Genomic DNA, 25451 nt, shown 5'->3' on the forward strand with positions numbered 1-25451 from the left:
AGCTTAACTGCCGATACAAAGCTTCTGAATGTGAATGGAGATCATAAAATGATCAGCTCATGATTACAGAAATTTTTTACAATGTATGATAAAAGTTCTCTAGTTTATATATATAATACATTCAGCGGTGGTTATCTTTCATTTCATAGTCTTATAGATGGTCAAAAACCGAAAAGAACAAATTCTAATAAAAAAAATGGTCTATTTTATATATATGGTTAATACATCCAGTCTGTATTAGATTCTCTCATAAGTGTAACCAAATCCCCTCTCTAATGGGGCCTTTAATTCCCTAACCAAAGTCCCTGAAAATAGAAAATGACAAATAGAGAGAAACAGAAAGGAAGCAAAAAGAATAGGGATTATGCAGTTGTTGCAGTTCCAACTTGCACCAAGTGATTGCTAGTGCATTTGTTGGTATTAACCATCAGTTGGTATTAACATTTGTTGATTGCTAGTGCATTTATTGAAGTCTCTCCTCTTTAATTTCTATTGATTTCATGGTTAATTTCATGGCTGCTTTACATATTGCTTTTTTGGATTTTAGGAAACTGCTTTCATGGTTAATTTCATGTTCATTTCGTGGCTGCTATACATATTACTTTTCTTGATATATGATACTGATTTCATGGCTTTTCATATGAATTTTCATATTACTTTTATGGCTGCTTTTCATACGACTTGTAGCCTTAATTTTTGAAAAGGCTAGTTAACAAATTATTCTCTTTAGTTTGATATTAGAAAAGTATTTTGTACTAAAGGCTGATGTGTGTATATCTAGGACATGGATAAAACTTGGATGAAGATTAGCAATAGGAAGGACAAGGCTTATGAACTCGGAGTCAAAAATTTCCTCAAGTTTGCATATTCTCAAAAAGTTGAAAATCAGAAAATCCCATGCCCATGTACACAATGCAATAATTTTTGTAACCAAACTAAAACAGTTGTGGAGGATCACTTATTGACTCAAGGCATTCGTAAAAGCTACACAAGATGGATACACCATGGAGAACAATTTCGACACCAAAATTGTGGGGATAGTACTAAACATGGGGATGGTGAGGAGGATAGTGATACTGAAGATTTAAATGACATGTTGCACGACATTGGGACAGCACAATGGGGGGACAATTGGGCTGGTAGGGAAGAATCAACGGATGATAGTCTAAATGCGAATCATAGTGACACAAATAACTTTCTTAAATTGTTAGAAGATGCAAAAAAGGAGCTGTATCCAGGGAATCATTTTTACTCAAAGCTATCCTTTGTAGTCACTTTGCTCCATTTGAAAACAATGAGCGGGTGGACCATAAAGTCCTTCAATGCATTGCTGGAAATTTTTAGCCATGCACTACTTCCTGAAGCCACAGTTCCCAAGTCTTTTGCTGATGCTAAGAAGCTCATTCGAGACTTAGGTTTTAAATCTGAAAAAATCCATGCTTGTGTCAATGATTGTGTTCTCTTCCGCAAGGAAAATGAAAATTTTGACACTTGTCCAAATCTAAATTGTAAAGAACCTCGCTACAAGATGGCAGGTTCAAGAGTTCCACGCAAAGTTTTGCGTTACTTTCCTTTGAAGCCTAGGCTGCAACGATTATATACCCACAAAGAAATAGCTTCAGATATGAGATGGCATAAAGAAAAGTGTGTGCATGATGATAACATCATGCGGCATCCAGCAGACAGTGAAGCATGGAAACACTTTGATAGGTTGCATCCGGACTTCGCCGTTGATCCTAGAAATGTGAGGTTAGGTCTTGCAACTGATGGTTTCAATCCTTTTGGGACCATGAGTAGTGCTTATAGCATCTGGCCTATTTATCTAGTGCCATACAATCTGCCCCCTTGGAAGTGTATGAGAGATCCTTTCTTTTTCCTATCAATGCTAATTCCTGGGCCTAAATCCCCGGGAAATGAGATTGATGTTTACATGGAGCCTCTAATAGATGAACTGAATGAAATGTGGCTTGGTGTTGAAACATATGATGCATATAGTGGCAAGAAATTTGACCTCCGGGCAGCTTTACTATGGACTATAAATGATTTTCCAGCTTATGCAATGCTGTCCGGATGGAGTACGAAAGGGTATCAAGCATGTCCTATTTGCATGGTTGAGACAACTTGCGTACATTTACCACACCGAAAAAAGTTGTGTTACACAGGTCATCGCCGCTTCTTACCCATTGACCATTCTTGGCGGCGAGAAAAAAAACCTTTCGATGGCAATGTGGACTTTAGGAATCCTGTTGCACCTTTATCTGGAAATGAAATTTTGGATCAGGTACAAAATATGGAGGTAAATTTTGGGAAGACCAAGGCGCAATCCAATGCAAAGAAACGCAAGCGTTCTGAGAGTGGTTTGAACTGGACAAAGAAAAGTTGTTTCTTTGAGTTACCATATTGGACAGACCTCCTTCTTAGGCATAATTTGGATTTAATGCATGTGTCAAAAAATGTCTCAGAGGCTGTCATTGCCACAATTATGGATATTGAAAACAAAACCAAAGACCACTGGTTGTGTCGTCAAGATTTGAAGGATTTGGGTTTGAAAAAAGAGCTACATTTGATTCCAAATGGCGACTCTTATATCATGCCACATGCTTGTTACAGCCTAACCAAGGAGGAGAAAAAAAAAGTATGTGAGTTCTTGAATTCTGTGAGAACCCGTAAATTCCCTAATAATTCTCCTAAGGTTTTTCCTCTTTAAAGACATGTTTTCTGCATTTTCTGGCTTAGGAAAAATTCTCCTGGTAAATTTTGTGAGTAATTATAGTTTTTAGGTGATTTTTCTAGTATTGGAGAGTTTTTGAAAAATTAAAATATATAATGGACGTGGGACCCACTAGTGCGGAAAGTTCGGAAAAATTCGGCCAATTAGGTTAAATTCCGGATACTGTGTGAAATTTATCGGGTGTTAAGAGATAAGTAGAGCATGTGAAATGATTGATGTGAGAGGAAAAAGAAGGGATAGGAATGCATTAATGGTAGTGCCAAGTGTCACCATTTCATTGGTTTTGACTTAAGATTTACTATTCCATTTTTTTGACTTTTGACCAAATTGGTTAAATATCTTAAATTTAACCAAAAATCACCATTTTCTCTTACCATTGTGGCCGGCCCTCTCTCTTGCAAGAAGGAAGAAAACTCTTCAATATTTCAAGCTTCCAACTAGCTCAAATCAACCAAACCAAGTGTTTAAACTAGTTTCTACTACATACAATCTTTCCATTTGGTGTTAGTGGTTAGTTTGGTGAAGTTTTTTTGGAGAGCTAAGGTGTTCTACAACTTCCTCTCTCTTGTTTACTAGGTAAGTGATGCTTAAACTTCCTCCTATACTTAATGATGTTTAATTTGTGCCTAATGGGAGCTAAAGTGATGGATTATTTGATTTATTTCTTGGTTTGTGATGAATTGGTGAAGTTTTTATTTTTTTGAGGAATTTTCTGGTTTAATGTGATCATGATGTTGTGGTGATGTATGATGGTTGGTAATGAGGGGTAATGACTCTAGTAGGTGTGTTTGATAGGAATTTGCAACCAATTTTGGGTTTGGAATGAATTGTGAAAAGATAGGGTTTCATAATCCCTCTTTCTGTCCGGTTTTGGATCATGTGGTTAGAGGCCGAATTGGTCTTTTCTTAAAACATGAAAGTTGTAGGTATTTATGTGTTTGAGGTGCCTGTAAAATTTCAGGTCATTTGGAGTAATTTAGAGTGAGATATGTCGATTTTACTGTTGCTGTTCTGGGTGATCAGAATGCGCGAACTGCGTCTGAAATGGGTTGTTTTGGCTGGGATTGGTTTGGATTTTGTTGTTGGTGTCTTCTGATGAAATGTAGCTTGATGACCTAGCTATCATATGCCTTTGGAATTTTGGCATTTGGACCTGTATAGACTGAGTTGTACTGATTACAGCATAGTGCGATTTGGAAACCTGCAATTACGGTTCTGGTTTGGTATTCTGCATTTTTTTGACCTAGTTGTGCTAGGATTTGGACTGAGTGGCCTTCTACATTGTTGTAGCCCTGTCTTTTAGCTTCGAGATGGTGGGTCTTACACCCTCATCCGATAAGCGTAGCGCATTTTGTGCCATTACCGCAGTAGGAGGCCAAAACTGTTTTTGATGTTGGGTCAAATGAGTTACATTTCCTGATTTTCTGGTTTGCTATTATGCTTATATATGTATATGAAACCCTATTGGGGTTGTGATTGGCATTGCTTTATGACTCGTTATCGAGTCTCATTGTACTTGTTTACGTGTTCTAGGGCGTGACGGTGGTGCACGACGTTTGTTTAACGACGGTGCATGAAATATCACTTCCTTGAGTGGTGAGTATACTACTCACTTAATTGTTACAATGTGGCTTTGTTATATGTGAATTTGATGCCTTGAAGGCTTACTTGGCTATTGGAATTGATAGAGGTGAGGGTGTACTTGACCGCCCTCACCCCCTTGTGATTTCATTCATGACTGTTTACTGTTATACTGAAATACTGCACTGGCTATATGAGATATTGAATTGCATTCTTGAAAAACTGATTTGGTGTCGTTTGGATGAATATCCAATGGCCTTACTATATCACTGACCTCAACCCCGTTAGGTAGTCAATTGGATCGAGCCGGCGAGGGCTTGGTCGTGAAAATTGTCATGCCACGGGGACTGTACTGAGGAACCCTATAGTAATGAGACTCTTGGTTCCGGTATACTCGAGTATTACCAAAAGCTACTGAATTGGAGTGCGGGCCCGGTTGGGGTATGCTGGGTGGAAGGAATGGAAGTGAAGTGAGGTGTGAGAACCCGTAAAAACCCAATTTTTTTTTTCCTAGGGTTTATTACCCCTTAATTGCATAATTTTTGCATTTTCTGGCTTAGAAATATTTTCTGGTAGATTTTATGCGTAATTATAGTTTTAAGATGATTTTTCTAGTATTAGAGAGTTTTTAGAAAATTAAGAGTAAATAGTGGACGTGGGACCCACTAGTGCGAAAAGTTCGAAAAAATTCGGCCAATAAGGTTAAGTTTCGGATACTGTGTAAAATTTATCGGGTGTTAAGAGATAAGTAGAGTGTGTGAAATGATTGATGTGAGAGAGAAAAGAAAGGATAGGATTGCATTAATTGAGGTGCCAAGTGTCATTGTTTCATTGGGTTTGACTTAAGGCTTACTATTCATGTTTTTGACTTTTGACCCATTAGTTAAATATCTCAAAAAATTGACTAAAACTCACCATTTTCTTCTCTTGTTGGCCGGCTCTCTAGCTCAAGGAAGGAAGGAGAAACTCTTCAAGTTTTAGCTTCTACTTGGTGCAAATCAACCAAAAACATTTGCTTCCATCCATTTCACTCCATAAAATCCTATCTTTTAGTGCTAGTAAGGGTATTAGTGAAGTTGTTTTGAAGAGCTAAGGTGTCCAATATCCTCCTCTCTCTTGTTTCTTGGTAAGTGATGCTTCAACCTCTCCCCTATACCTAATGATGGTTATATGATGCTTAATGGTGGCATGAGTGAAGGAATATATGATTTATTTCTTGGTTTGAAGTGATTTGGTTGAGTTTTTTATTTTTTTGAGGAATTTTCTGGTTTCATATGATCTTGATGGTGTGGTTGTTTTTGATAGTTGGTAATAAGGGGCTTTGGCTCTAGTAGGTGCATATGATAGGAAATTGCAATCAATTTTGAATTTGGAAGAATTTCTGGAAAAATTAGGGTTCTTGGTTGAACATTCTGTCCGAAATTTTAGGTCATAGATAGAGGCCGAATTGGACTTTGCTCAAAACATGAAAGTTGTAGGTATTGATGTGTTTGAGGTGTCTGCAAAATTTCAGGTCATTTGGATTAGTGTGGAGTGAGATATGACGAAATTACTGTAGCTGTTCTGCTTTGGACAGAATGCGAAAACTGTACTGGGTATTGGCCATTTTGACTGGAATTGGTTTGGATTTAGTTGTTGGTGTCTTCTGATGAAATGTATCTGGATGTCTTAGCTAACATATGCCTTTGGAATTTCGGCGTTTGGACTTGTATAGACTAAGTTATAGTAATTACAGTTTTGTGTGATTTGCAAACCTGTTTTGGTAATTCTGGTATAGTATTTGGCATTTTCGACCTAGTTAAGCTAGGAACTGGATTGAGTGACCTTCTACATTGTTGTAGCCCTGTTTCATAGCTTCGAAAAGGTGGGTCTTACACCCCAATCCGATAACCGTAGAGAATTTTACACCATTACCGCATAATAAGGGCAAAACAGTTTTCTATTTGGGGCCAAGACTAAGGCCATTTTCTAATTTCTGGTTTGCTATTATGCTCATTTATGCATATGAAACCCTATTGGGGTTGTGTTTAGCATTGCTATATGACTCGTTATCGAGTCTCATTGCATTTGTTGCGTGATTTTAGGGCGTGACGGTGGTGCACAACGTTCTTTTGACTAAAGTATTTGAAACCGCATTGTGCTAGCTAGGTGAGTGTACTACTCACTTATGTGCTATTACATGGCTTTGATCTTTGTACTTGAGATGTTGAATGTTGATTGATCCAAGTGAGAGTGTACTTTATCACTTTCACTTATTGTTTCGCATGTTATTGGAAAGTTATATGAAATGTTATATGAAATGTTATATGAAATGAAATACATGACTTCAAATATTATCCATGAGCTCAACCCCATTGGTTATTGATTGAATCGAGCCGGCGAGGGCTTGGTCGTGCCAATTAATGTGCCTTGGGGCAACATCATAGGGAATCTTGTAGTATGAGAGACTCTTGATTCCGGTTTACTCGAGTAATACCACAATGTAAGAGTTTGGATTTCGGGCCCGGTTGAGGAATGTTAGGAGGAAGGGAATGGAAGTTAAGAGGAGTCTACGGTTGGTTACCTTTCAGACATTGACGGAGAGTCAATGAGACCTGATCAAGAATTCAAACGAGGAAAAGGGCTCTTGAGAGCCACCCGTATCCTTTTATCCTCATTATTAATGTGTGGCTTTATTTATTTTGGTAAATTGGACTGTTAAACTTGACGTATTCATGAACTTGGTTGCTTGAGCTGTATTCTCACTGGGCAATTAGCTCACCCCGTTCCTTTTGTTTTCCTTACAGGAATATGACTCTTTTGGAATGAATTTTGATAAATGGTTGCCGAATGAACTAGATGAATGACTCTTTTGTATTGTATATAAAATGGGACCCTAAATGTATCATTAGGGCCATTTTCACTTTTGTTTTGGCAAACCATATATGTAGTGACTTTTGTATCACTTTTAAACGTCATTTTGGTTTGTAAAGGCTAAATGTTATGTGGTATATGTAATTCGATGTTTGGTTGGGTTCGGACGAGTCGGTTACTATTCATGGCCGACCCCAGATTTCATTTCCTTTTATTTTGGGTTATTTTGCCCTTTTGCCTTATTTGCGCGCGCTATAAGTTCCGGAATGTGAAAGATCGCTCTATACTGCACCGTTAGTCCTGGCGAGAGCTGGGCAGGCAGTCCGCTAACCTCTTTGGTTCGCCTTAGGGGAAGGTGGGGCTGTCACAGGTGGTATCAGAGCCTGCTTCGCGTGGTCTCTGCGCGGAGTGAGCCTAGGGCCAAGTGGTGTTATGGTCCTGATTTCATTGAGATGTCTAAGTGCTCGTTTGAGCGTAAGTTATGAATGGGGCATGTTATAAGTGTAAAAATCTCTATTATGCAACTCGAGGAAGCTAGGTATGTATGTCGGGTAGGAATCTTTAATAAGGATGGTTTACTCTTGGGACCGGCCGGCTCGAGAGGTGAATTATCTTAGACGAGATTCTTGCGCCCGGATACGAAAGATATGAAGGCCTAGGTTAGAAAGAATGGGGCGAACTAGAAATTGTGATTCTATGGATGACTTTATATGTACTTGACTGACTGTTCTGTATACATGTTGATACTGTTATGTGTTCTCTGTATATTTGTTATGTGTTTAAATGCTCGACGAGGGAGTGGAGTAGTTATTTGTTCTTGTTTACTTGTTCCTGTTTCGGGCTACGAAAAGGAGGGGTTAGGTGCCCATTGCCCATTAACAGTATATTTATTTTGTGACCTAGATCGACTTAGATTGTATGGACGGCACACGTAGTGGACGGGGCCGTGGGCGCGGGAATAGGCAACCTACGCCAGACCGGGGTACTGGAGAAACCTCCTCTGGACCCCATCCTGAACCGAGAGTTGACCCTAATGTACAGATAGCTGCCGCTATGCAGCAAATGACAAACCTGTTGGCACAAGTGGTGCAGCAACAAGGCCAGAATCCAAACCCTAATCCTGGAAACCCTGGAAACCCTGGCAATCATGTTGAGAGCGAAGACAGAGCTCTGGAACGATTTCAAAAGTTTGCCCCACCCAAGTTCATCGGGGGACCTGATCCGGATGTTGCCGAAAGGTGGCTCGAAAAGATGGTTGATATTTTTGCCGCCCTACACTATACCGAAGAACGGCAGGTGACTTTTGCCGTTTTCCAGCTGGAAGAGGCGGCCCGCTCCTGGTGGAATGTCATTCGGCAAAAATGGGAGAGGGAACAAACGCCCAGGACTTGGGTAAATTTTATGAGGGAGTTTAACGCGAAATTCTTCCCTCCTCTAGTTCAGGAAAGGAAGGAAGATGAGTTCATCCGACTCCGCCAAGGAGCTCAATCGGTGGCGGAATACGAGAGCCAGTTCACCCGCCTGTCCAAATTTGCGCCTGAGTTGATTGTGACGGAGCAACGGCGAATTAGGCGTTTTATCCAGGGCCTAAACGTGGAGATTCAGAAGGACCTCGCAGTGGCTCAAATCAATGCTTTTAGCGAGGCCGTTGAGAAGGCCCAACGGGTAGAGAGTGCCAGATTGCAAGTAAGAAATTTCCAGGCGAAAAAGCGAGGATTTCCTGGAAATAATTCGGGGCAGGGGAATGAGAGTACCCCTTCCAAGTTTGGGCGAGGAATTGGGGAAGAAAGGGTACCGGGAGTGTCACGAGAGAGCCCGTCACGAGGCAGCCAGTTGGGGAGAGGCCAGAGAGGAGGCTCGGCTTCTGCAGCACGCGGACCTTGCGGGTATTGCGGAAAGTCGAATCATTCTGAAGACAATTGCTGGAAGAAAGGAGGCAAATGTCTGCGTTGTGGAAGCGCAGACCACAAGCTTGCTACCTGCCTACTTATGACGCAAGAAGGAAGAGGAGCTCAAACTATGTCAAAGACCAACACGGGACCAGATAAGGGGAATGGGACGAAACCTAAGGTAGCAGCTCGAGTGTATTCACTGGAGCCACAACAGGTCTCCGATTCTCCTGAGACTGAGGAAGGTACGATTGCGGTATTTCTGCGGAAATATTAGTAGATCCCGGTGTTACTCATCCATTTTTCAGTCCCAATTCTGATGGACGAAATAGATATCACGCCTACCTGAAAGTAGTAATCCTTTGGGGAAAAATCATCGTTTGAGTCTTGGTATGGTTTGTAAGGATCGTAGGGTTTGGGTAGGAGAGAGAATAGTGTTCGCGAAAAAAAAAAAATCATGGGATAGAAAAGGCTACCTGGGAGGTGGAAAAAACAATACCCTGAGCTATTTGTGAATCAAGGTGAGAAAATTTCGAGGACGAAATTCTTTTAAGGGGGGGAGAGTGTGAGAACCCGTAAAAACCCTATTTTTTTTTTCCTAGGGTTTATTACCCCTTAATTGCATAATTTTTGCATTTTCTGGCTTAGAAATATTTTCTGGTAGATTTTATGCGTAATTATAGTTTTAAGATGATTTTTATAGTATTAGAGAGTTTTTAGAAAATTAAGAGTAAATAGTGGACGTGGGACCCACTAGTGCGAAAAGTTCGAAAAAATTCGGCCAATAAGGTTAAGTTTCGGATACTGTGTAAAATTTATCGGGTGTTAAGAGATAAGTAGAGTGTGTGAAATGATTGATGTGAGAGAGAAAAGAAAGGATAGGATTGCATTAATTGAGGTGCCAAGTGTCATTGTTTCATTGGGTTTGACTTAAGGCTTATTATTCATGTTTTTGACTTTTGACCCATTAGTTAAATATCTCAAAAAATTGACTAAAACTCACCATTTTCTTCTCTTGTTGGCCGGCTCTCTAGCTCAAGGAAGGAAGGAGAAACTCTTCAAGTTTTAGCTTCTACTTGGTGCAAATCAACCAAAAACATTTGCTTCCATCCATTTCACTCCATAAAATCCTATCTTTTAGTGCTAGTAAGGGTATTAGTGAAGTTGTTTTGAAGAGCTAAGGTGTCCAATATCCTCCTCTCTCTTGTTTCTTGGTAAGTGATGCTTCAACCTCTCCCCTATACCTAATGATGGTTATATGATGCTTAATGGTGGCATGAGTGAAGGAATATATGATTTATTTCTTGGTTTGAAGTGATTTGGTTGAGTTTTTTATTTTTTTGAGGAATTTTCTGGTTTCATATGATCTTGATGGTGTGGTTGTTTTTGATAGTTGGTAATAAGGGGCTTTGGCTCTAGTAGGTGCATATGATAGGAAATTGCAATCAATTTTGAATTTGGAAGAATTTCTGGAAAAATTAGGGTTCTTGGTTGAACATTCTGTCCGAAATTTTAGGTCATAGATAGAGGCCGAATTGGACTTTGCTCAAAACATGAAAGTTGTAGGTATTGATGTGTTTGAGGTGTCTGCAAAATTTCAGGTCATTTGGATTAGTGTGGAGTGAGATATGACGAAATTACTGTAGCTGTTCTGCTTTGGACAGAATGCGAAAACTGTACTGGGTATTGGCCATTTTGACTGGAATTGGTTTGGATTTAGTTGTTGGTGTCTTCTGATGAAATGTATCTGGATGTCTTAGCTAACATATGCCTTTGGAATTTCGGCGTTTGGACTTGTATAGACTAAGTTATAGTAATTACAGTTTTGTGTGATTTGCAAACCTGTTTTGGTAATTCTGGTATAGTATTTGGCATTTTCGACCTAGTTAAGCTAGGAACTGGATTGAGTGACCTTCTACATTGTTGTAGCCCTGTTTCATAGCTTCGAAAAGGTGGGTCTTACACCCCAATCCGATAACCGTAGAGAATTTTACACCATTACCGCATAATAAGGGCAAAACAGTTTTCTATTTGGGGCCAAGACTAAGGCCATTTTCTAATTTCTGGTTTGCTATTATGCTCATTTATGCATATGAAACCCTATTGGGGTTGTGTTTAGCATTGCTATATGACTCGTTATCGAGTCTCATTGCATTTGTTGCGTGATTTTAGGGCGTGACGGTGGTGCACAACGTTCTTTTGACTAAAGTATTTGAAACCGCATTGTGCTAGCTAGGTGAGTGTACTACTCACTTATGTGCTATTACATGGCTTTGATCTTTGTACTTGAGATGTTGAATGTTGATTGATCCAAGTGAGAGTGTACTTTATCACTTTCACTTATTGTTTCGCATGTTATTGGAAAGTTATATGAAATGTTATATGAAATGTTATATGAAATGAAATACATGACTTCAAATATTATCCATGAGCTCAACCCCATTGGTTATTGATTGAATCGAGCCGGCGAGGGCTTGGTCGTGCCAATTAATGTGCCTTGGGGCAACATCATAGGGAATCTTGTAGTATGAGAGACTCTTGATTCCGGTTTACTCGAGTAATACCACAATGTAAGAGTTTGGATTTCGGGCCCGGTTGAGGAATGTTAGGAGGAAGGGAATGGAAGTTAAGAGGAGTCTACGGTTGGTTACCTTTCAGACATTGACGGAGAGTCAATGAGACCTGATCAAGAATTCAAACGAGGAAAAGGGCTCTTGAGAGCCACCCGTATCCTTTTATCCTCATTATTAATGTGTGGCTTTATTTATTTTGGTAAATTGGACTGTTAAACTTGACGTATTCATGAACTTGGTTGCTTGAGTTGTATTCTCACTGGGCAATTAGCTCACCCCGTTCCTTTTGTTTTCCTTACAGGAATATGACTCTTTTGGAATGAATTTTGATAAATGGTTGCCGAATGAACTAGATGAATGACTCTTTTGTATTGTATATAAAATGGGACCCTAAATGTATCATTAGGGCCATTTTCACTTTTGTTTTGGCAAACCATATATGTAGTGACTTTTGTATCACTTTTAAACGTCATTTTGGTTTGTAAAGGCTAAATGTTATGTGGTATATGTAATTCGATGTTTGGTTGGGTTCGGACGAGTCGGTTACTATTCATGGCCGACCCCAGATTTCATTTCCTTTTATTTTGGGTTATTTTGCCCTTTTGCCTTATTTGCGCGCGCTATAAGTTCCGGAATGTGAAAGATCGCTCTATACTGCACCGTTAGTCCTGGCGAGAGCTGGGCAGGCAGTCCGCTAACCTCTTTGGTTCGCCTTAGGGGAAGGTGGGGCTGTCACATGAGGTCTACGGTCGTGTATTCTTAAACATTGACGGAGGGTCAATGAGGTTGGATCAAGATTGCAAGCGTGGAAATGGGCTCTTGAGAGCCGTCCGTATCCTTTCACTGATTTGATTTACTTCTTATTTGCATACTTGAACTGAACGGTTACACTTATGTGATTTTAGATGCTTATGTGGTAGTAACTCACTGAGCTTTAGCTCACTCCGTTCCATTTGTTTTCCTTACAGGAAAATGACTATTTTGGGAAAGGTTGTGCTAGTTGGTTGCCAAGTTGAGCTTGTAAATGTATTTTTTAATAGCTCCTTGAGAGTGAAAACCCAAAGTGTTTTGTTTCCCACCAATGGTTGGTTTGTAATTGGTTATTTGCACATGTATGGACTAGTTGGATATTTTGGTATGCCGTTTGGCTTGTAAACGTTGTATTTCAATGTACATATGTTTGGTTGATATTTGGTTGAATTTCGGATCAACTCGTATTTCTAACGGCAAAAGAAAAATTTTGGCTACTCTCGGCCTAGTGTCTGGATTCTGACGTGTCCAGCACTGTTCATCTTCGGCTTCGAATTTCGTTTTTTTTTATTTTGTGATTTTGACTTGTTTGCGCGCGTTGGTATGTTCCGGAACGTATTAGATGGACGTAAACTGATCCGTAGTCCTGGCGAGAGCTGGGCAGGCAGTCCGCTAACCCCTTTGGTTCGCCTTAGGGGAAAGTGGGGCTGTTACAAGTGGTATCAGAGCCACTTCGCGGAGTGAGACTGGGCCAAGTGGTGTTGTGGTCCTAATTTCATGAATATGTCTAAGTGCTTGTTTGAGCGTAAGTTATGAACCGGGCATGTGATAAGTGTACGAATCATTATCATGGGACTCGAGGAAGCTAGGTATGTATGTCGGGTAGGAATCTTTAATAAGGATGGTTTACTCTTGGGACCGGCCGGCTCGAGATGTGAATTATCTTAGACGAGATTCTTGCGCCCGGATACGAAAGATATGAGGGCCTAGGTTAGAAAGGATTTGGTGAACTAGAAAGGCGATTCTATAGAACTTCGTGTGGTTTGTTCGGGTGTGGTTAGGCGTGATCGATCTTGATTAAGATATAAATATTTGGACGAAACCCTGGAAGGGGAAAAGCTTTTCGTGAGTTCTTTTGCACTTGTGACCTAGGTGTCTATAGTATTTTTGGGGGACCCTTTTGTTTCATGGAATGACTTCGTATGTACTTGACTGACTGTTCCGTATAATTGCTTAACCTGGTTATGTGATCTATGTATACGTGTTATGTGTTTAAATGCTTTTCGCGGTAATTGCTTGAGTTACTTATTCTTGTTTCATTGTTCCTGTCTGGTGCTACGGAAAGGAGGGTTAGGTGCTCTTTAATAGTATATTTATTTGGTGACTTAGATTGACTTAGATTGATGGAAGGCACTCGGAGTGGTCGAGGCCGTCGACGCAGAACTAGACAACCCACACCGGTTAGTGGTACGGGGGAAACCTCTAATGGACCTAATCTGGAACCGCAAGTAAACCCTAATGTGCAAATAGCTGCTGCTATGCAGCAAATGATAGACTAGCTAGCACAAATGGTGCAGCAACAGGGCCAAAACCCAAACCCTAACCCTGGAAACCCTAGTAACCATATAGAGAGCGAAGACAGAGCTCTCGAACGATTCCAAAAGTTCGCTCCGCTAAAGTTTGTTGGGGGACCCGACCCAGACGTTGCCCAAAGATGGCTTGAAAAGATGGTGGATATATTTGCAGCCCTACACTACCCTGACGAACGGCAGGTGACTTTTGCCGTGTTTCAGCTTGAGGGGGCAGCCCGTTCCTGGTGGAACGTAATTAGGCAGAAATGGGAAAGAGAGCAGACACCCAGGACTTGGGTGAACTTCATCAGAGAGTTCAATGCGAAGTTTTTCCCTCCTCTAGTTCAGGAGAGGAAGGAAGACGAGTTCATTCGACTCCACCAAGGAGCTCAAACTGTGGCGGAATATGAGAGCCAATTCACCCGCCTATCCAAATTTGCGCCCGAACTCATCATGACCGAGCAACGACGAATACGGCGATTTGTCCAGGGCCTGAACGTAGAAATCCAGAAGGACCTCGCGGCAGCCCAAATTAACGCCTTCAGCGAAGCAATGGAGAAGGCACAACGAGTAGAGAATGCTAGGCTCCAGGTGAAAAACTTTCAGGCGAAAAAGAGAGGATTTCCTGGAAGTAGTTCGGGGCAGGGGGATGAAAGTACCCCTCCCAAGTTTGGGCGGGGAACGGGAGGAGTAAGGATGCCGGGAGTGTCACAAGAGAGCCCGTCAAAAGGAGGCTCCGCTTCTGCAGCACGCGGACCCTGCGGGTATTGCGGAAAACTAAACCACTCGGAGGACAACTGTTGGAAGAAAGGAGGAAAATGCTTGCGCTGTGGAAGTGCCGAACATCAGATTGTTAATTGTCCAGCTCACCTGCTTGAGCGGAGAGGGACTCTGCCACCAACCACGACCCACCCTGACCAGTCGAAGGGAGAAAAGGATGGATCGAAAGTATCCTCTCGGGTGTACTCCTTAGAACAACATCAAGTCTTTGACCCATTAGAGGACGTGGAAGGTAATAATTTATTGAACCTGGCCAGTGAAGGGGTACAGATCCGTTAGCTAAGTATAATGCTCAATTTAATCCCAGAGTAGTCAATGATAAGGAATTTCGAGGACGAAATTCTTTTAAGGGGGAGAGAGTGTGAGAACCCGTAAATTCCCTAATAATTCTCCTAAGGTTTTTCCTCTTTAAAGACATGTTTTCTGCATTTTCTGGCTTAGGAAAAATTCTCCTGGTAAATTTTGTGAGTAATTATAGTTTTTAGGTGATTTTTCTAGTATTGGAGAGTTTTTAAAAAATTAAGAATATATAATGGACGTGGGACCCACTAGTGCGGAAAGTTCGGAAAAATTCGGCCAATTAGGTTAAATTTCGGATACTGTGTGAAATTTATCGGGTGTTAAGAGATAAGTAGAGCATGTGAAATGATTGATGTGAGAGGAAAAAGAAGGGATAGGAATGCATTAATGGTAGTGCCAAGTGTCACCATTTCATTGGTTTTGACTTAAGAATTAGTATTCCATTTTTTTGACTTTTGACCAAATTGGTTAAATATCTTAAAAGAACCCGTAAAAACCCTAATCATTTTCCTAGGGTTTTGTTTCCTTTAAAGACATGTTTTCTGCATTTTCTGGCTCAGAATATTTTTCTTGGTGGATTTTATGAGTAAGTATAGTTTTTAGATGATTTTCCTAGCATTGGGTAGTTTTTGAAAGATTACGGATATAGAAAGGACGTGGGACCCACTAGTACAAAAAGTTCGGAAAAATTCGGCCAATAAGGTTAAGTTTCGGATACTGTGTGAAATTTATCGGGTGTTAAGCGATAAGTAGAATGTGTGAAGTGATTGATGTGAGAGGGAAAAAGAAAGATAAGAATGCATTAATGAGTGTGACAAGTGTCACAATATGATTGGGTGGACTTTAAGAAATACTATTCACATTTTTGACTTTTTTTGACCCAAGGATTAAATATCAAAAAAATGCCCAAAATTCACCATTTTTCTCTTCCTTGTGGCCGGCTCTCTCCTTGCAAAGAAGAAGGAAATTCCACCAACTTTCAAGCTTCCATAAGCTTCAATCTTCCATAAACAAAAGCTTAAACTAGATTTCACTCCATAAAATCCTATCTTCTAGTGCTAGTAAGGGTTGTAGTGAAATTTGTTTGAAGAGCTAAGTGTCCAACACCTCTCTACATCTCTTGTTTCTTGGTAAGTTATGCTTGAACACCCTACTACACCTAATGATGGTATTATTATGCTTAGAAGTGGCTTGAGTGTTGGAATATGTGATTTATCTCTTGATCTGGCTTGTTTTGGTGAAGTTTTTATTTTGTTGGGAATTTTTCTGGTTTAATGTGAAATGAATGATGTGGCCATCTTTGATGATTGGCAATGGACTATAATGGCTCTAGTAGGTATGTTTGATAAGTATTTGCAATCAATTTTGGATTTGGATGGAAAAATGGAAAATTAGGGTTCATAAAACTCCAATTCTGTCCGGTTTTAGATCATAGGGTTAGAGGCCGAATTAGACTTTGCTCAAAACATGAAAGTTGTAGGTATTGATGTGTTTGAGGTGCCTGTAAAATTTTAGGTCATTTGGATTAGTGTAGAGTGAGATATGATGAAATTACTGTAGCTGTTCTGCTTTGATCAGAATGCAAAAACTGCGATAGTAATTGGCCATTTTGACTGGAATTGGTTTGGATTTTGGAGTTGGTGTCTTCTGATGAAATGTAGCTGGATGTCTTAGCTAACTTATGCCTTTGGAATTTCGGCATTTGGACTTGTATGGACTGAGATATACCGATTACAGTTTTCTGTGTTTTGCAAACCTGTTTTGGTGATTCTGGTTTAGTGTTTGGCATTTTTGACCTAGTTGGGCCAGGAACTGGATTGAGTGACCTTCTATATTGTTGTAACCCTGTTCCATAGCTTCGAAACGGTGGGTCTTACACCCCCATCCGATAACTGTAGTGAGAGTTGTGCCATTACAGCATTATGAGGTCAAATCCGGTTTTCTTATCAAGGCCTAAGCTAAAGCCATTTCCTAATTTCTGGTTTCCTGTGATGCTTATATATGTTTGAAAAACCCTATTGGGGTTGTGATTGGCATTGTTTTGTGACTCGCTATCGAGTCTCATTGCATTTGTTTACGTGTTCTAGGGCGTGACGGTGGTTCACGACATTCTCCTGACGGAAGTGCATGAAATAGCACTTAATTGATTGGTGAGTATACTACTCACTTAAATGTTATTATGTGGCTTTGCTAAATGTATATGTGATGCCTTGAAGGCTTACTTGGATATTGGAATTGATTAAGGTGAGGGTGTACTTGACCGCCCTCACCCCTTTTGATAGTAGCACTGATTGTCCACTATTTCACTGTCTTTGTAACGGTCCCACTTCTCCCTAGGGCGTACCCCAGGGTATCGGCGGACCGTCTGCCCAGCTCTCGCCGGGACTCAGTCAGTTGCTATAAGAGAAGGCAAGAAAATCCACAAAACAATCGAAATAACAAAATTTCAAACTTAACGTAAACTTATATACATATTTATTCCAAAAGCAAAACAACTTTTGTACAAAGGTTCCCCATTCTCCATACAACCAGCCCACCAAACATTGGGGCGAGAACCAAACAAAAGAAACAAAAGTACTAAAACGGCTAATCTATTCGTAGCTTCCGTCCTCGCACGTCTTCCCCTGCTAAGGAAAACAAAAACTAAAGGGATGAGCTGGAAAGCTCAGTGAGGTTCCGTACACATAGGCAACAAGAGAAACAAATGCATGTAAACAACAATTCACGATACAAGTACAATAAAGCGATAAACACATTCATTAAAAGGATACGGGCTCACAAGGAGCCAATCGTTCATTCATTCATTCATTCATTCTCCTTCCATTCTCCAACCTTCAATCATTTGAAAATGCATTTTGTATAAATAAAACCCCTCGTTCATTCATTCATTCATTCATTCATTCATTCTCCCCGTCCCTGGCTTTTGGCCAGGCTCCACCAACCTTCAGGGTAATACTCGAGTATACCGGATCGTTCACCCAAGTTCTTAATCGCTCGACCGAGTCCGACTGGCTCGAGACGACCGGTAACAAGGGGCTATGGCCAGTTCAGCCCGAAGGCCTACATTCATGCACAATTAACATTTCAATCGCTCAATCATTAAAATTTCACAATCATTTAGGCTAAGTGCGGTAAAGTACACACTCGCCTCGAAAATCGTTTTAGCAATCATTGAAAGCGTTTAACATGTTATCAATCATTCAAACAAGCCAGATAATCAGGAAATATAACAAATAAGGAACACTCACCTATAACCGCAAAACAACGCCCAATTCTCAATCACCAATGAAACCTAAAATTCCATAAAGATCGCATTACGATCCATCTAACATGATTTAGATGCAATTAAGAAATACCCGACTATTCGCGAGTAAATGTATAAAAGACCTTCAAAGTGTAAAGAGCGCACTTGGATCCGTAGACAAGAATAACCCTAATGCGACCCAAACCGAGAGGGTTATAAAGTCTCTAAAAGAAACACTTAACTATAACAAATTAAAATCCCAATAGATAGGCTAAGGAAATATTCTCTTGGAATTATAAAGAATCATTCGTGCAGCTACAAGCCACTATATATTCAAGTAGCGGTTATATAATAAGGGTTTTGATGAGAATCATATGGAAAAGAGGACTCTTAAAACCTTACTTGAAAGTAGTTCACTTGTGGCCGAGAAAACCCTAACTTGGCCGATAAAACCCCTAATTCATACCTCTTTATTTTGAATACGGGGTAAGTAAACATTTGGTGGTTCAAATCGAAGAGGTAACATGTTTTCGAACGGTAAAATGGTCACATTAGTTGCCTTGCGGAAATATACAAGTTTAACTAGAACTTAGCCCTCGAATCCCTATTTGAAAGACCCAATGAAATTCTCTAGGAAATACACCCAACTTGATACAAAATACATTTCCAAAAACCACTTTAACTCATTCAATTTCCAAGAAAACAAACGGACGGCATGTCCCTTGTGTTTACCTATTTTCCAGCCATTAATGGCTTCATTATTTTCCCAAATCAGTCCCTACATGTCATATAGAATAATCTCATGTCCAAAAGCCGTTCACTAGGCTTAAATTCATATAAATACAACAATAAATACGAAAAGCAAGCTAGAAACACTTTCAGATAAAACAATGCGTGACAACATTTTGCGGAAATAGCACTAAAGGCACTACGATTATTGGTTTAGGGTGTAAGACCCACCGTTTCGAAGCTAAGAGGCAGGGCTACAACAATGTAGAAGGTCACTTAATCCAGTTTGTAGTGCAACTAGGTCAAAAATACAAGACACTAGTTCAGAACTGCAAAATACAGGTGGACAAGCCATGTTCTGGTTAACGAACTACAATTCGGTCTACTTAGGTCCAAATCCATTGATTCCAAAGCCAAATGATAGCTAGGACATCAGGCTACATTTAATTAAAAGACCTCTACAACCAGTTCAGAAGTTTTCCTAGCCAAAATAGCTAATTACTGCAACAATTCCCAAGTTCGGATGAAACCAGAGCAGCAGGGCTAAATTCGACTTTTCTCACTCTACATTACTCCGATTGACCTGAAATTTTACAGGCACCTCTAACACATCAATACCTACAACTTTCATGTTTAAGCAAAGGCCAATTCGGCCTCTAACTAAGCTAAACAGGGCCGGCCAGAATTGAAGGGTGTGACACCCTAACTTTTCCAAATTTCCTTTCAAACAAGAATTCCTTGCATTAAACCATCATTTACATTAACTAGCCTCATTCTATATCATTCCCCTTCATCTTACATGGCCACATAGACAACATCAAATTCAAATAGAAAAATCATAATAAAAAAATAAAATGTCACCAAAAATCAACCCAAATCAAAATATCACTCACAAAATGACATTTCCAACCCTTATAATTCACAACCTAACCATTATCAATGTAAAAGAGAACTTTCTTAAGCATCTTACCTCACAACTCAAGAAGACTAGCAATTCAAAGCTTCCCTTGCCAAAACACTCCACCCAAAAGCTTTAACCTTCCAAGAAGCTCACTTGTATGGAGGGAATTAAAAATCCATTGGTGAAGTTTCAAGATTGAACCAAAAATCAAAGATGGAGATAGAAGAGTTTTCCTCTCTTTGCTCTCAAAGCTCACGGCTGGACAAGAAGAGGAAATGAAGATATTTTGGTGAACCAAGGGGATAAGAAGGAAGAAACAGCCGGTCAAAGCTGCTGACCGGCTGTGTCACATCAGAATCCGGCCGGATTCTGGCCGGATTCCTGGCCGGATATGAGGCCGAGAGGAAACATTTTTTTTCAAAAACGCAGGGCAATCCGGCCAGCTATCCGGCCAGAAACTGGCCGGATTTCCGGCCGGATTCGGCCACTTCAGCTTTCCAAAAATGTTTCTTTTTTTTTTTTTTTCCGAATTCGATTGTCGCGCTCAAACGTATTTCTACCACATACACATCCATACATATCTCATACATGATTGCACATATCCACGACCTTTCATACTTTAAACCAAAAGGGGTTGACAAATTTTCACTAAAATGGGGCAAAGAAAGTAAGCCAAAGGCCAAGAAAATTGAGGGAAGTTAGGGTTCTCACAGTCTTACTGAACTTGATATATGAGTTATTGCATTCCATTTTATGGAAACTGATTTGGTGTTGTTTGGACGATGTCCAACGACCTTACTGTATTACTGAGCTCAACCCCGTTTGGTAGTCAATTGGATCGAGCCGGCGAGGGCTTGGTCGTGAAGATTGAATTGCCACGGGGACTGTACTGGGGAACCTTGTGGTATTGAGACCCTTGGTTCCGGTATACTCGAGTATTACCAAAATGACTGAATGGAGTGCGGGCCCGGTTGGGGTATGATGGGTGGAAGGATTGGAAGTAAAGGGTGGTCTACGGTTTGGTACTTTTAACATTGACGGAGAGTCAATGAGGTTGGATCAAGATTTCAAGCGTGGAAATGGGCTCTTGAGAGCCGACCGTATCCTTTTACCGTTTTGCTCCATTGCTTATTTCTGTACTTTAAGTGATTGGTTATGCTATATGTTATTGGTTGCTATTGTAGTAGTATACCACGGGGCTTTAGCTCATTCCGTGTTATTTGTTTTCCTTACAGGGATATAATTACTTTTGAGAATGGATTGGATAGTCAATGGCCAAGTTGAGCTTGTAAATGTCTTTTGTATAGCTCTCGAAATGAAACCCTAATGTGTATCGGGTTCATTTCCTTTTGATAGGCAAACCGAATATGTACTTCCATGATGAATGATTTTGGTAGGCCGTTTTGGCTTGTAAATGTTGAATTGATGTATATATATGTTTGGTTGATGTTTGGTTTGATTTCGGATCAATGCGATTTTCAAACGAAAAGGAAAAAAATTTGGCGAGAATGAACAGTGTCGAATCCGGCCAGGAATCCGGCCGGATTGAAGGCCGGATTGCCTGAGAAAAATTGGAAATCCGGCCAATTGCATTCGGCCTGATATCCGGCCAGACAATCCGGCCGGAATCTTGGCCGGATTGCCGGCCGGATTGCGAGGGAAAATTGAAATTTTTTAGATTGCTCTCGGCCTTGTATCCGGCCGGAAATCCGGCCAGATTCCGGCCGGATTCTGACGTGTCTGCTACTGTTCATTTCGGCTTCGATTTTCATTTTTTTTATTTAGTGATTTTGACTTGTTTGCGCGCTTTGTTATGTTTCGGAACGTAATAGAACGACGTAAACTGTACCGTTAGTCCTGGCGAGAGCTGGGCAGACAGTCCGCTAACCCCTTTGGTTCGCCTTAGGGGAAGGTGGGGCTGTTACAGTTTGTCTATTTTATGTGTTTGCAATGTTCAACATTTGTAATGTTTTTCTTGTTGGTACTGTATGTTTATGTTAAGTATTTTGAATGATGACTGTGTTTATGGATGTTTAAGTATTTTGGTGTAATGAATTTGGTTTGCATTGATGAATGTGTTTGTGGATGTGTTGGATGTGATTGGTTGCCCTTTTGTGATGACAAAAAGGGGGAGAGGACTGGATTGATTGATGATTGATGATTGGTGATGTTGGATATGTTGGATTGATTGTTTAAATTTGGATTGGCTGATATGCTTAATTGTCATATTTTTGGAAAATTGTTTAAATCGGTTGGGTAGCCAAGTGAGGGGGAGTTTTTCAAAATTTTCAAAATTTTATGATCCACTAAGTAAGGGGGAGTTCTTGAGAAAGGGGGAGCTTATACTGCAATCATCAAATTTCATTTCAAACTTTTGTTTTGTCATCATCAAAAAGGGGGAGAATGTTATTCTTGGTTTTGATGATCACAAAAGTTCTTTGAAATATTTATACAGACCAAGAAAGTGAACACTTTGATCAGGCCTGATGGAACAAAGAAAGCATTTGTTCACTACGATACTTTGGATGTGGCAAACAAGATTGGAATAATATAAACAAATTTAGTCATTGTTTTGTTCCGATCAAAGATACTGTCTTTTAAGTATGTCAATTTTGTTATTCTCGGTACTTTGAAATGTTTATCTAACCTTCTCCAAATATAAGTATTTTTGCCTATCAAAGAATCAGGTACGAATATGTCATGAAATGCAAAACAACCAAAAGAAGAAGCAAAAACAGGACAATCATGTCGAACGGCCGAAAGGAATCTGTCGGACGTCCGAAAGGATAAAGAACATCAAGAAGGAAGCTCTGTCGGACGCTCGTAAGGAAGCATCGGACGTCCGGAAGGATCGGACACTTGCCATCGGACGCACATCAACCGCATCGGACGTCCGAAAAATTCCAAGATGACTTGCCAACTCTCTGCCTACGATCGGACGCTGTGCTGTCGGACGAAACAAACGCATCGGATGTCCGAACTTCAACTTGGCTGTCATCGGACGATTGGTTCGGATGATGATTTGATCGTCGGACGTCCGACAGCCCCAACGGCTAGTTGACTCTTCAGCTGCCTTCTATCCGTTGGAAGCATTGATGAATCTCATTTCTGGTTCCCTTTAAAATCAAACTGGTCTGAACGAAGTAGGAACTTTTGCACACTTTGTTTACAAGATCTCAAGAGATATTTTAGCTAGAAAATAGTCTCCTAAGTGAGATTTGTTCTCTAAGTGGTGTGAATTTCTGGTTAGCTTTTCTCTTGTGGTTGAAAGTTTCTTTAGTGTAGCTTTGTTGAGGGTTATCTGAGTGTTTGTAAAACTTCTTAGCTTGACTAAGTGAGGCTTAGGGCAAGGAGGAAGTGCTCCCTCCATTGTACATCTAGTTGATCATCTTTCATCAAAGAGAAGTTGCTCAACCTTGTGATTGGTCTTCAAGTTTGAGGAAAGCTTGGTAGACAATTGGTTTGATTTCCTATTTTACTTTTTGTTTAATAAAATTCTCATTGCTTATCTATACTTGTTTTTCTGATCAATATTGCTATTGTATTCTAATCTACTTGGTTGATCATTACTAGAAAAGAAGGTAAATTTTTATTAAAGAAAAAGTGCATAAATTTGGTTAAGATTTTAATCAACCCAATTCACCCCCCTCTTGGTTGTCTTTGGGACTTACAAATACCTTCGGAAAGATAGTTAATTAGTCAACCAAAGTTCAGGAAAAATTCTAAGGCAATCTGCCTTTTGACTTTCATTTCCCAATTTCCAATCGTTTAACCAAGAAAGCTATCCAACCATGGTTCATTGGTGAAATAAAGGTCTAAGATACATCCATGATACCTTTGGTAATGGTTTAGCACCAAAATTTCAATTAATAAGATCACTCCCAAGTTTTTGTCCCAAATCAGTCCAAATATTACGTTTTTCCAAAACAGGGCAGTCCTCTTGTTTTAGTCACAACTCAATCAATTTAACTCGGAATGAGGCATGGTTTATGGAGTTAGAAAATACATTCATAGGACTAAAAGTTCACAGAAGGAAATGTTCTGAAATTCGGCAAGCAACCAGCTCAAAATTGAGCCTCAAGTTGCTGCCTCTACAAGCCATTCCAGCAAATCTGAGAGACAGGACAGCTAAATTAAAACGTTTGGTTCGGATCACTCACAAAGAATCAGAACATGCATTTTATCTCAAATTAAAGCCAGGAATGTCTAGTTTCAAACGCCACCAACGGCACTTGATTTCGACACCCGAGGACAGAGTTATGGTCAAAATGCTACCGCTGGACAGAGTTACCCGAAAATAATTTTCCAGTTTGCCTAGTTCACGAATAAATTCTTTTGCCCATCCAAACGTTAATGTTTTCCAACGAAAATTTTTACACATATAATATAACATATAAACATCAGGTTCATGCCAATAAATCACCAAAAATGGGCCTTATCATGGCCTAACAAAACAGGGGCAGTTTCGGAAATTTCTTGTCATGACCTCTACTTTGAGTTTCCAACAATAATACTCCATGAATCCATCATTATAACCATTAAACTACCATTAAATCCAACATTAATCCTCTAATCAGCAACAACAGCCCAAGTGTGGGAATACAAAGAGCCCACTTTCACATTTTACATCCATATCAAGCTAACCAAATGCATGCATGAACTTAACAAGGTAAGATAGCTTCCAAACTTCAAGTTTCCAAGAGTGGATCATCACTTACTTTGGTTTGATGTTCAAGCAGAATTTTCAGCCCTCTTTTACCCCAGAAAAACCATGATTTTCAGCCCTTGTTTGCAGCTCAAAATGATCCTCAAGTATTTAAGCTAAGTGTGGTGCAAGTTTGGTTGAATTTGGAGATGATTTGGGGGTGGTTTGAGTGAGATTTGTGAGGTGAAATTTTGAAGCAATGGAGTTAGAGAGAGGGGAGGGCTGGTCGGCAATGAGGAGAGAGAAGAGAGAGTGTGATTTGATCCAAGTTAGCTTCTAAGAGAAGGTGAAATGAGTGGTGTAAATTCACCCAAAAGTCAACTCTCATTAGGGGCCGTTTGGTGCGATTACGGCTCGATTTTCTCGCGCGTTTGGTTCACTAGTGCACTAAACCTCCAATGCGTATATATTCATGTAAATATTCTTCACTCTTAATTGTCCCGAAATAAGGGTCTAAAGTCCCTCAAATAAAGTCGCGCGTGTGAAAACGCGTACCGTCAATTTTAACGCTATAACGCGAAACTTCCGAGAAATTCTTATAACGATTGCACTATTAACTATCACTTGAGTATTTATTCATAAGATTACCTATTTTAGGACCATAGTACAAGTCTCCAATATTCCAAGCTTATTGTGCTACTACGCGGATAAAATCTCCAAGTACTATTCACTATTTTTACTAAACGCGCTCCAGGAAATTAATTTTCGAAACGAATCATTTTAAAAATATAACGAAGTTATATTACCATGTATTTAGGTCTAATAAGACTACAAAATATTCCTTGGAATAAAAATCCAATTAAATAATTTATTAAGCCATAAATTAGGCATAAAATAATAGTTT

At 40.0% G+C, this 25451-nt stretch overlaps 1 protein-coding gene across 1 annotated transcript; it reads left to right on the plus strand.

The window, feature by feature from the left end:
• Window positions 1-784: 784 nt before the first annotated feature.
• Window positions 785-2707, plus strand: LOC140016509 (uncharacterized). Its single transcript, XM_072070041.1, has one exon. The coding sequence runs from the start codon at window positions 785-787 to the stop codon at window positions 2705-2707; it is 1923 nt and encodes a 640-aa protein (XP_071926142.1).
• The last annotated feature ends 22744 nt before the right edge of the window (window positions 2708-25451 follow it).

Source organism: Coffea arabica, chromosome 11c (genome assembly GCF_036785885.1).
Source record: "Coffea arabica cultivar ET-39 chromosome 11c, Coffea Arabica ET-39 HiFi, whole genome shotgun sequence".
NCBI lineage: Eukaryota > Viridiplantae > Streptophyta > Magnoliopsida > Gentianales > Rubiaceae > Coffea > Coffea arabica.

Bases quoted from the DNA above. Each gene is read 5' to 3' on its own strand.
- LOC140016509 (XM_072070041.1), top strand. From the start codon at position 785: ATGGATAAAACTTGGATGAAGATTAGCAATAGGAAGGACAAGGCTTAT.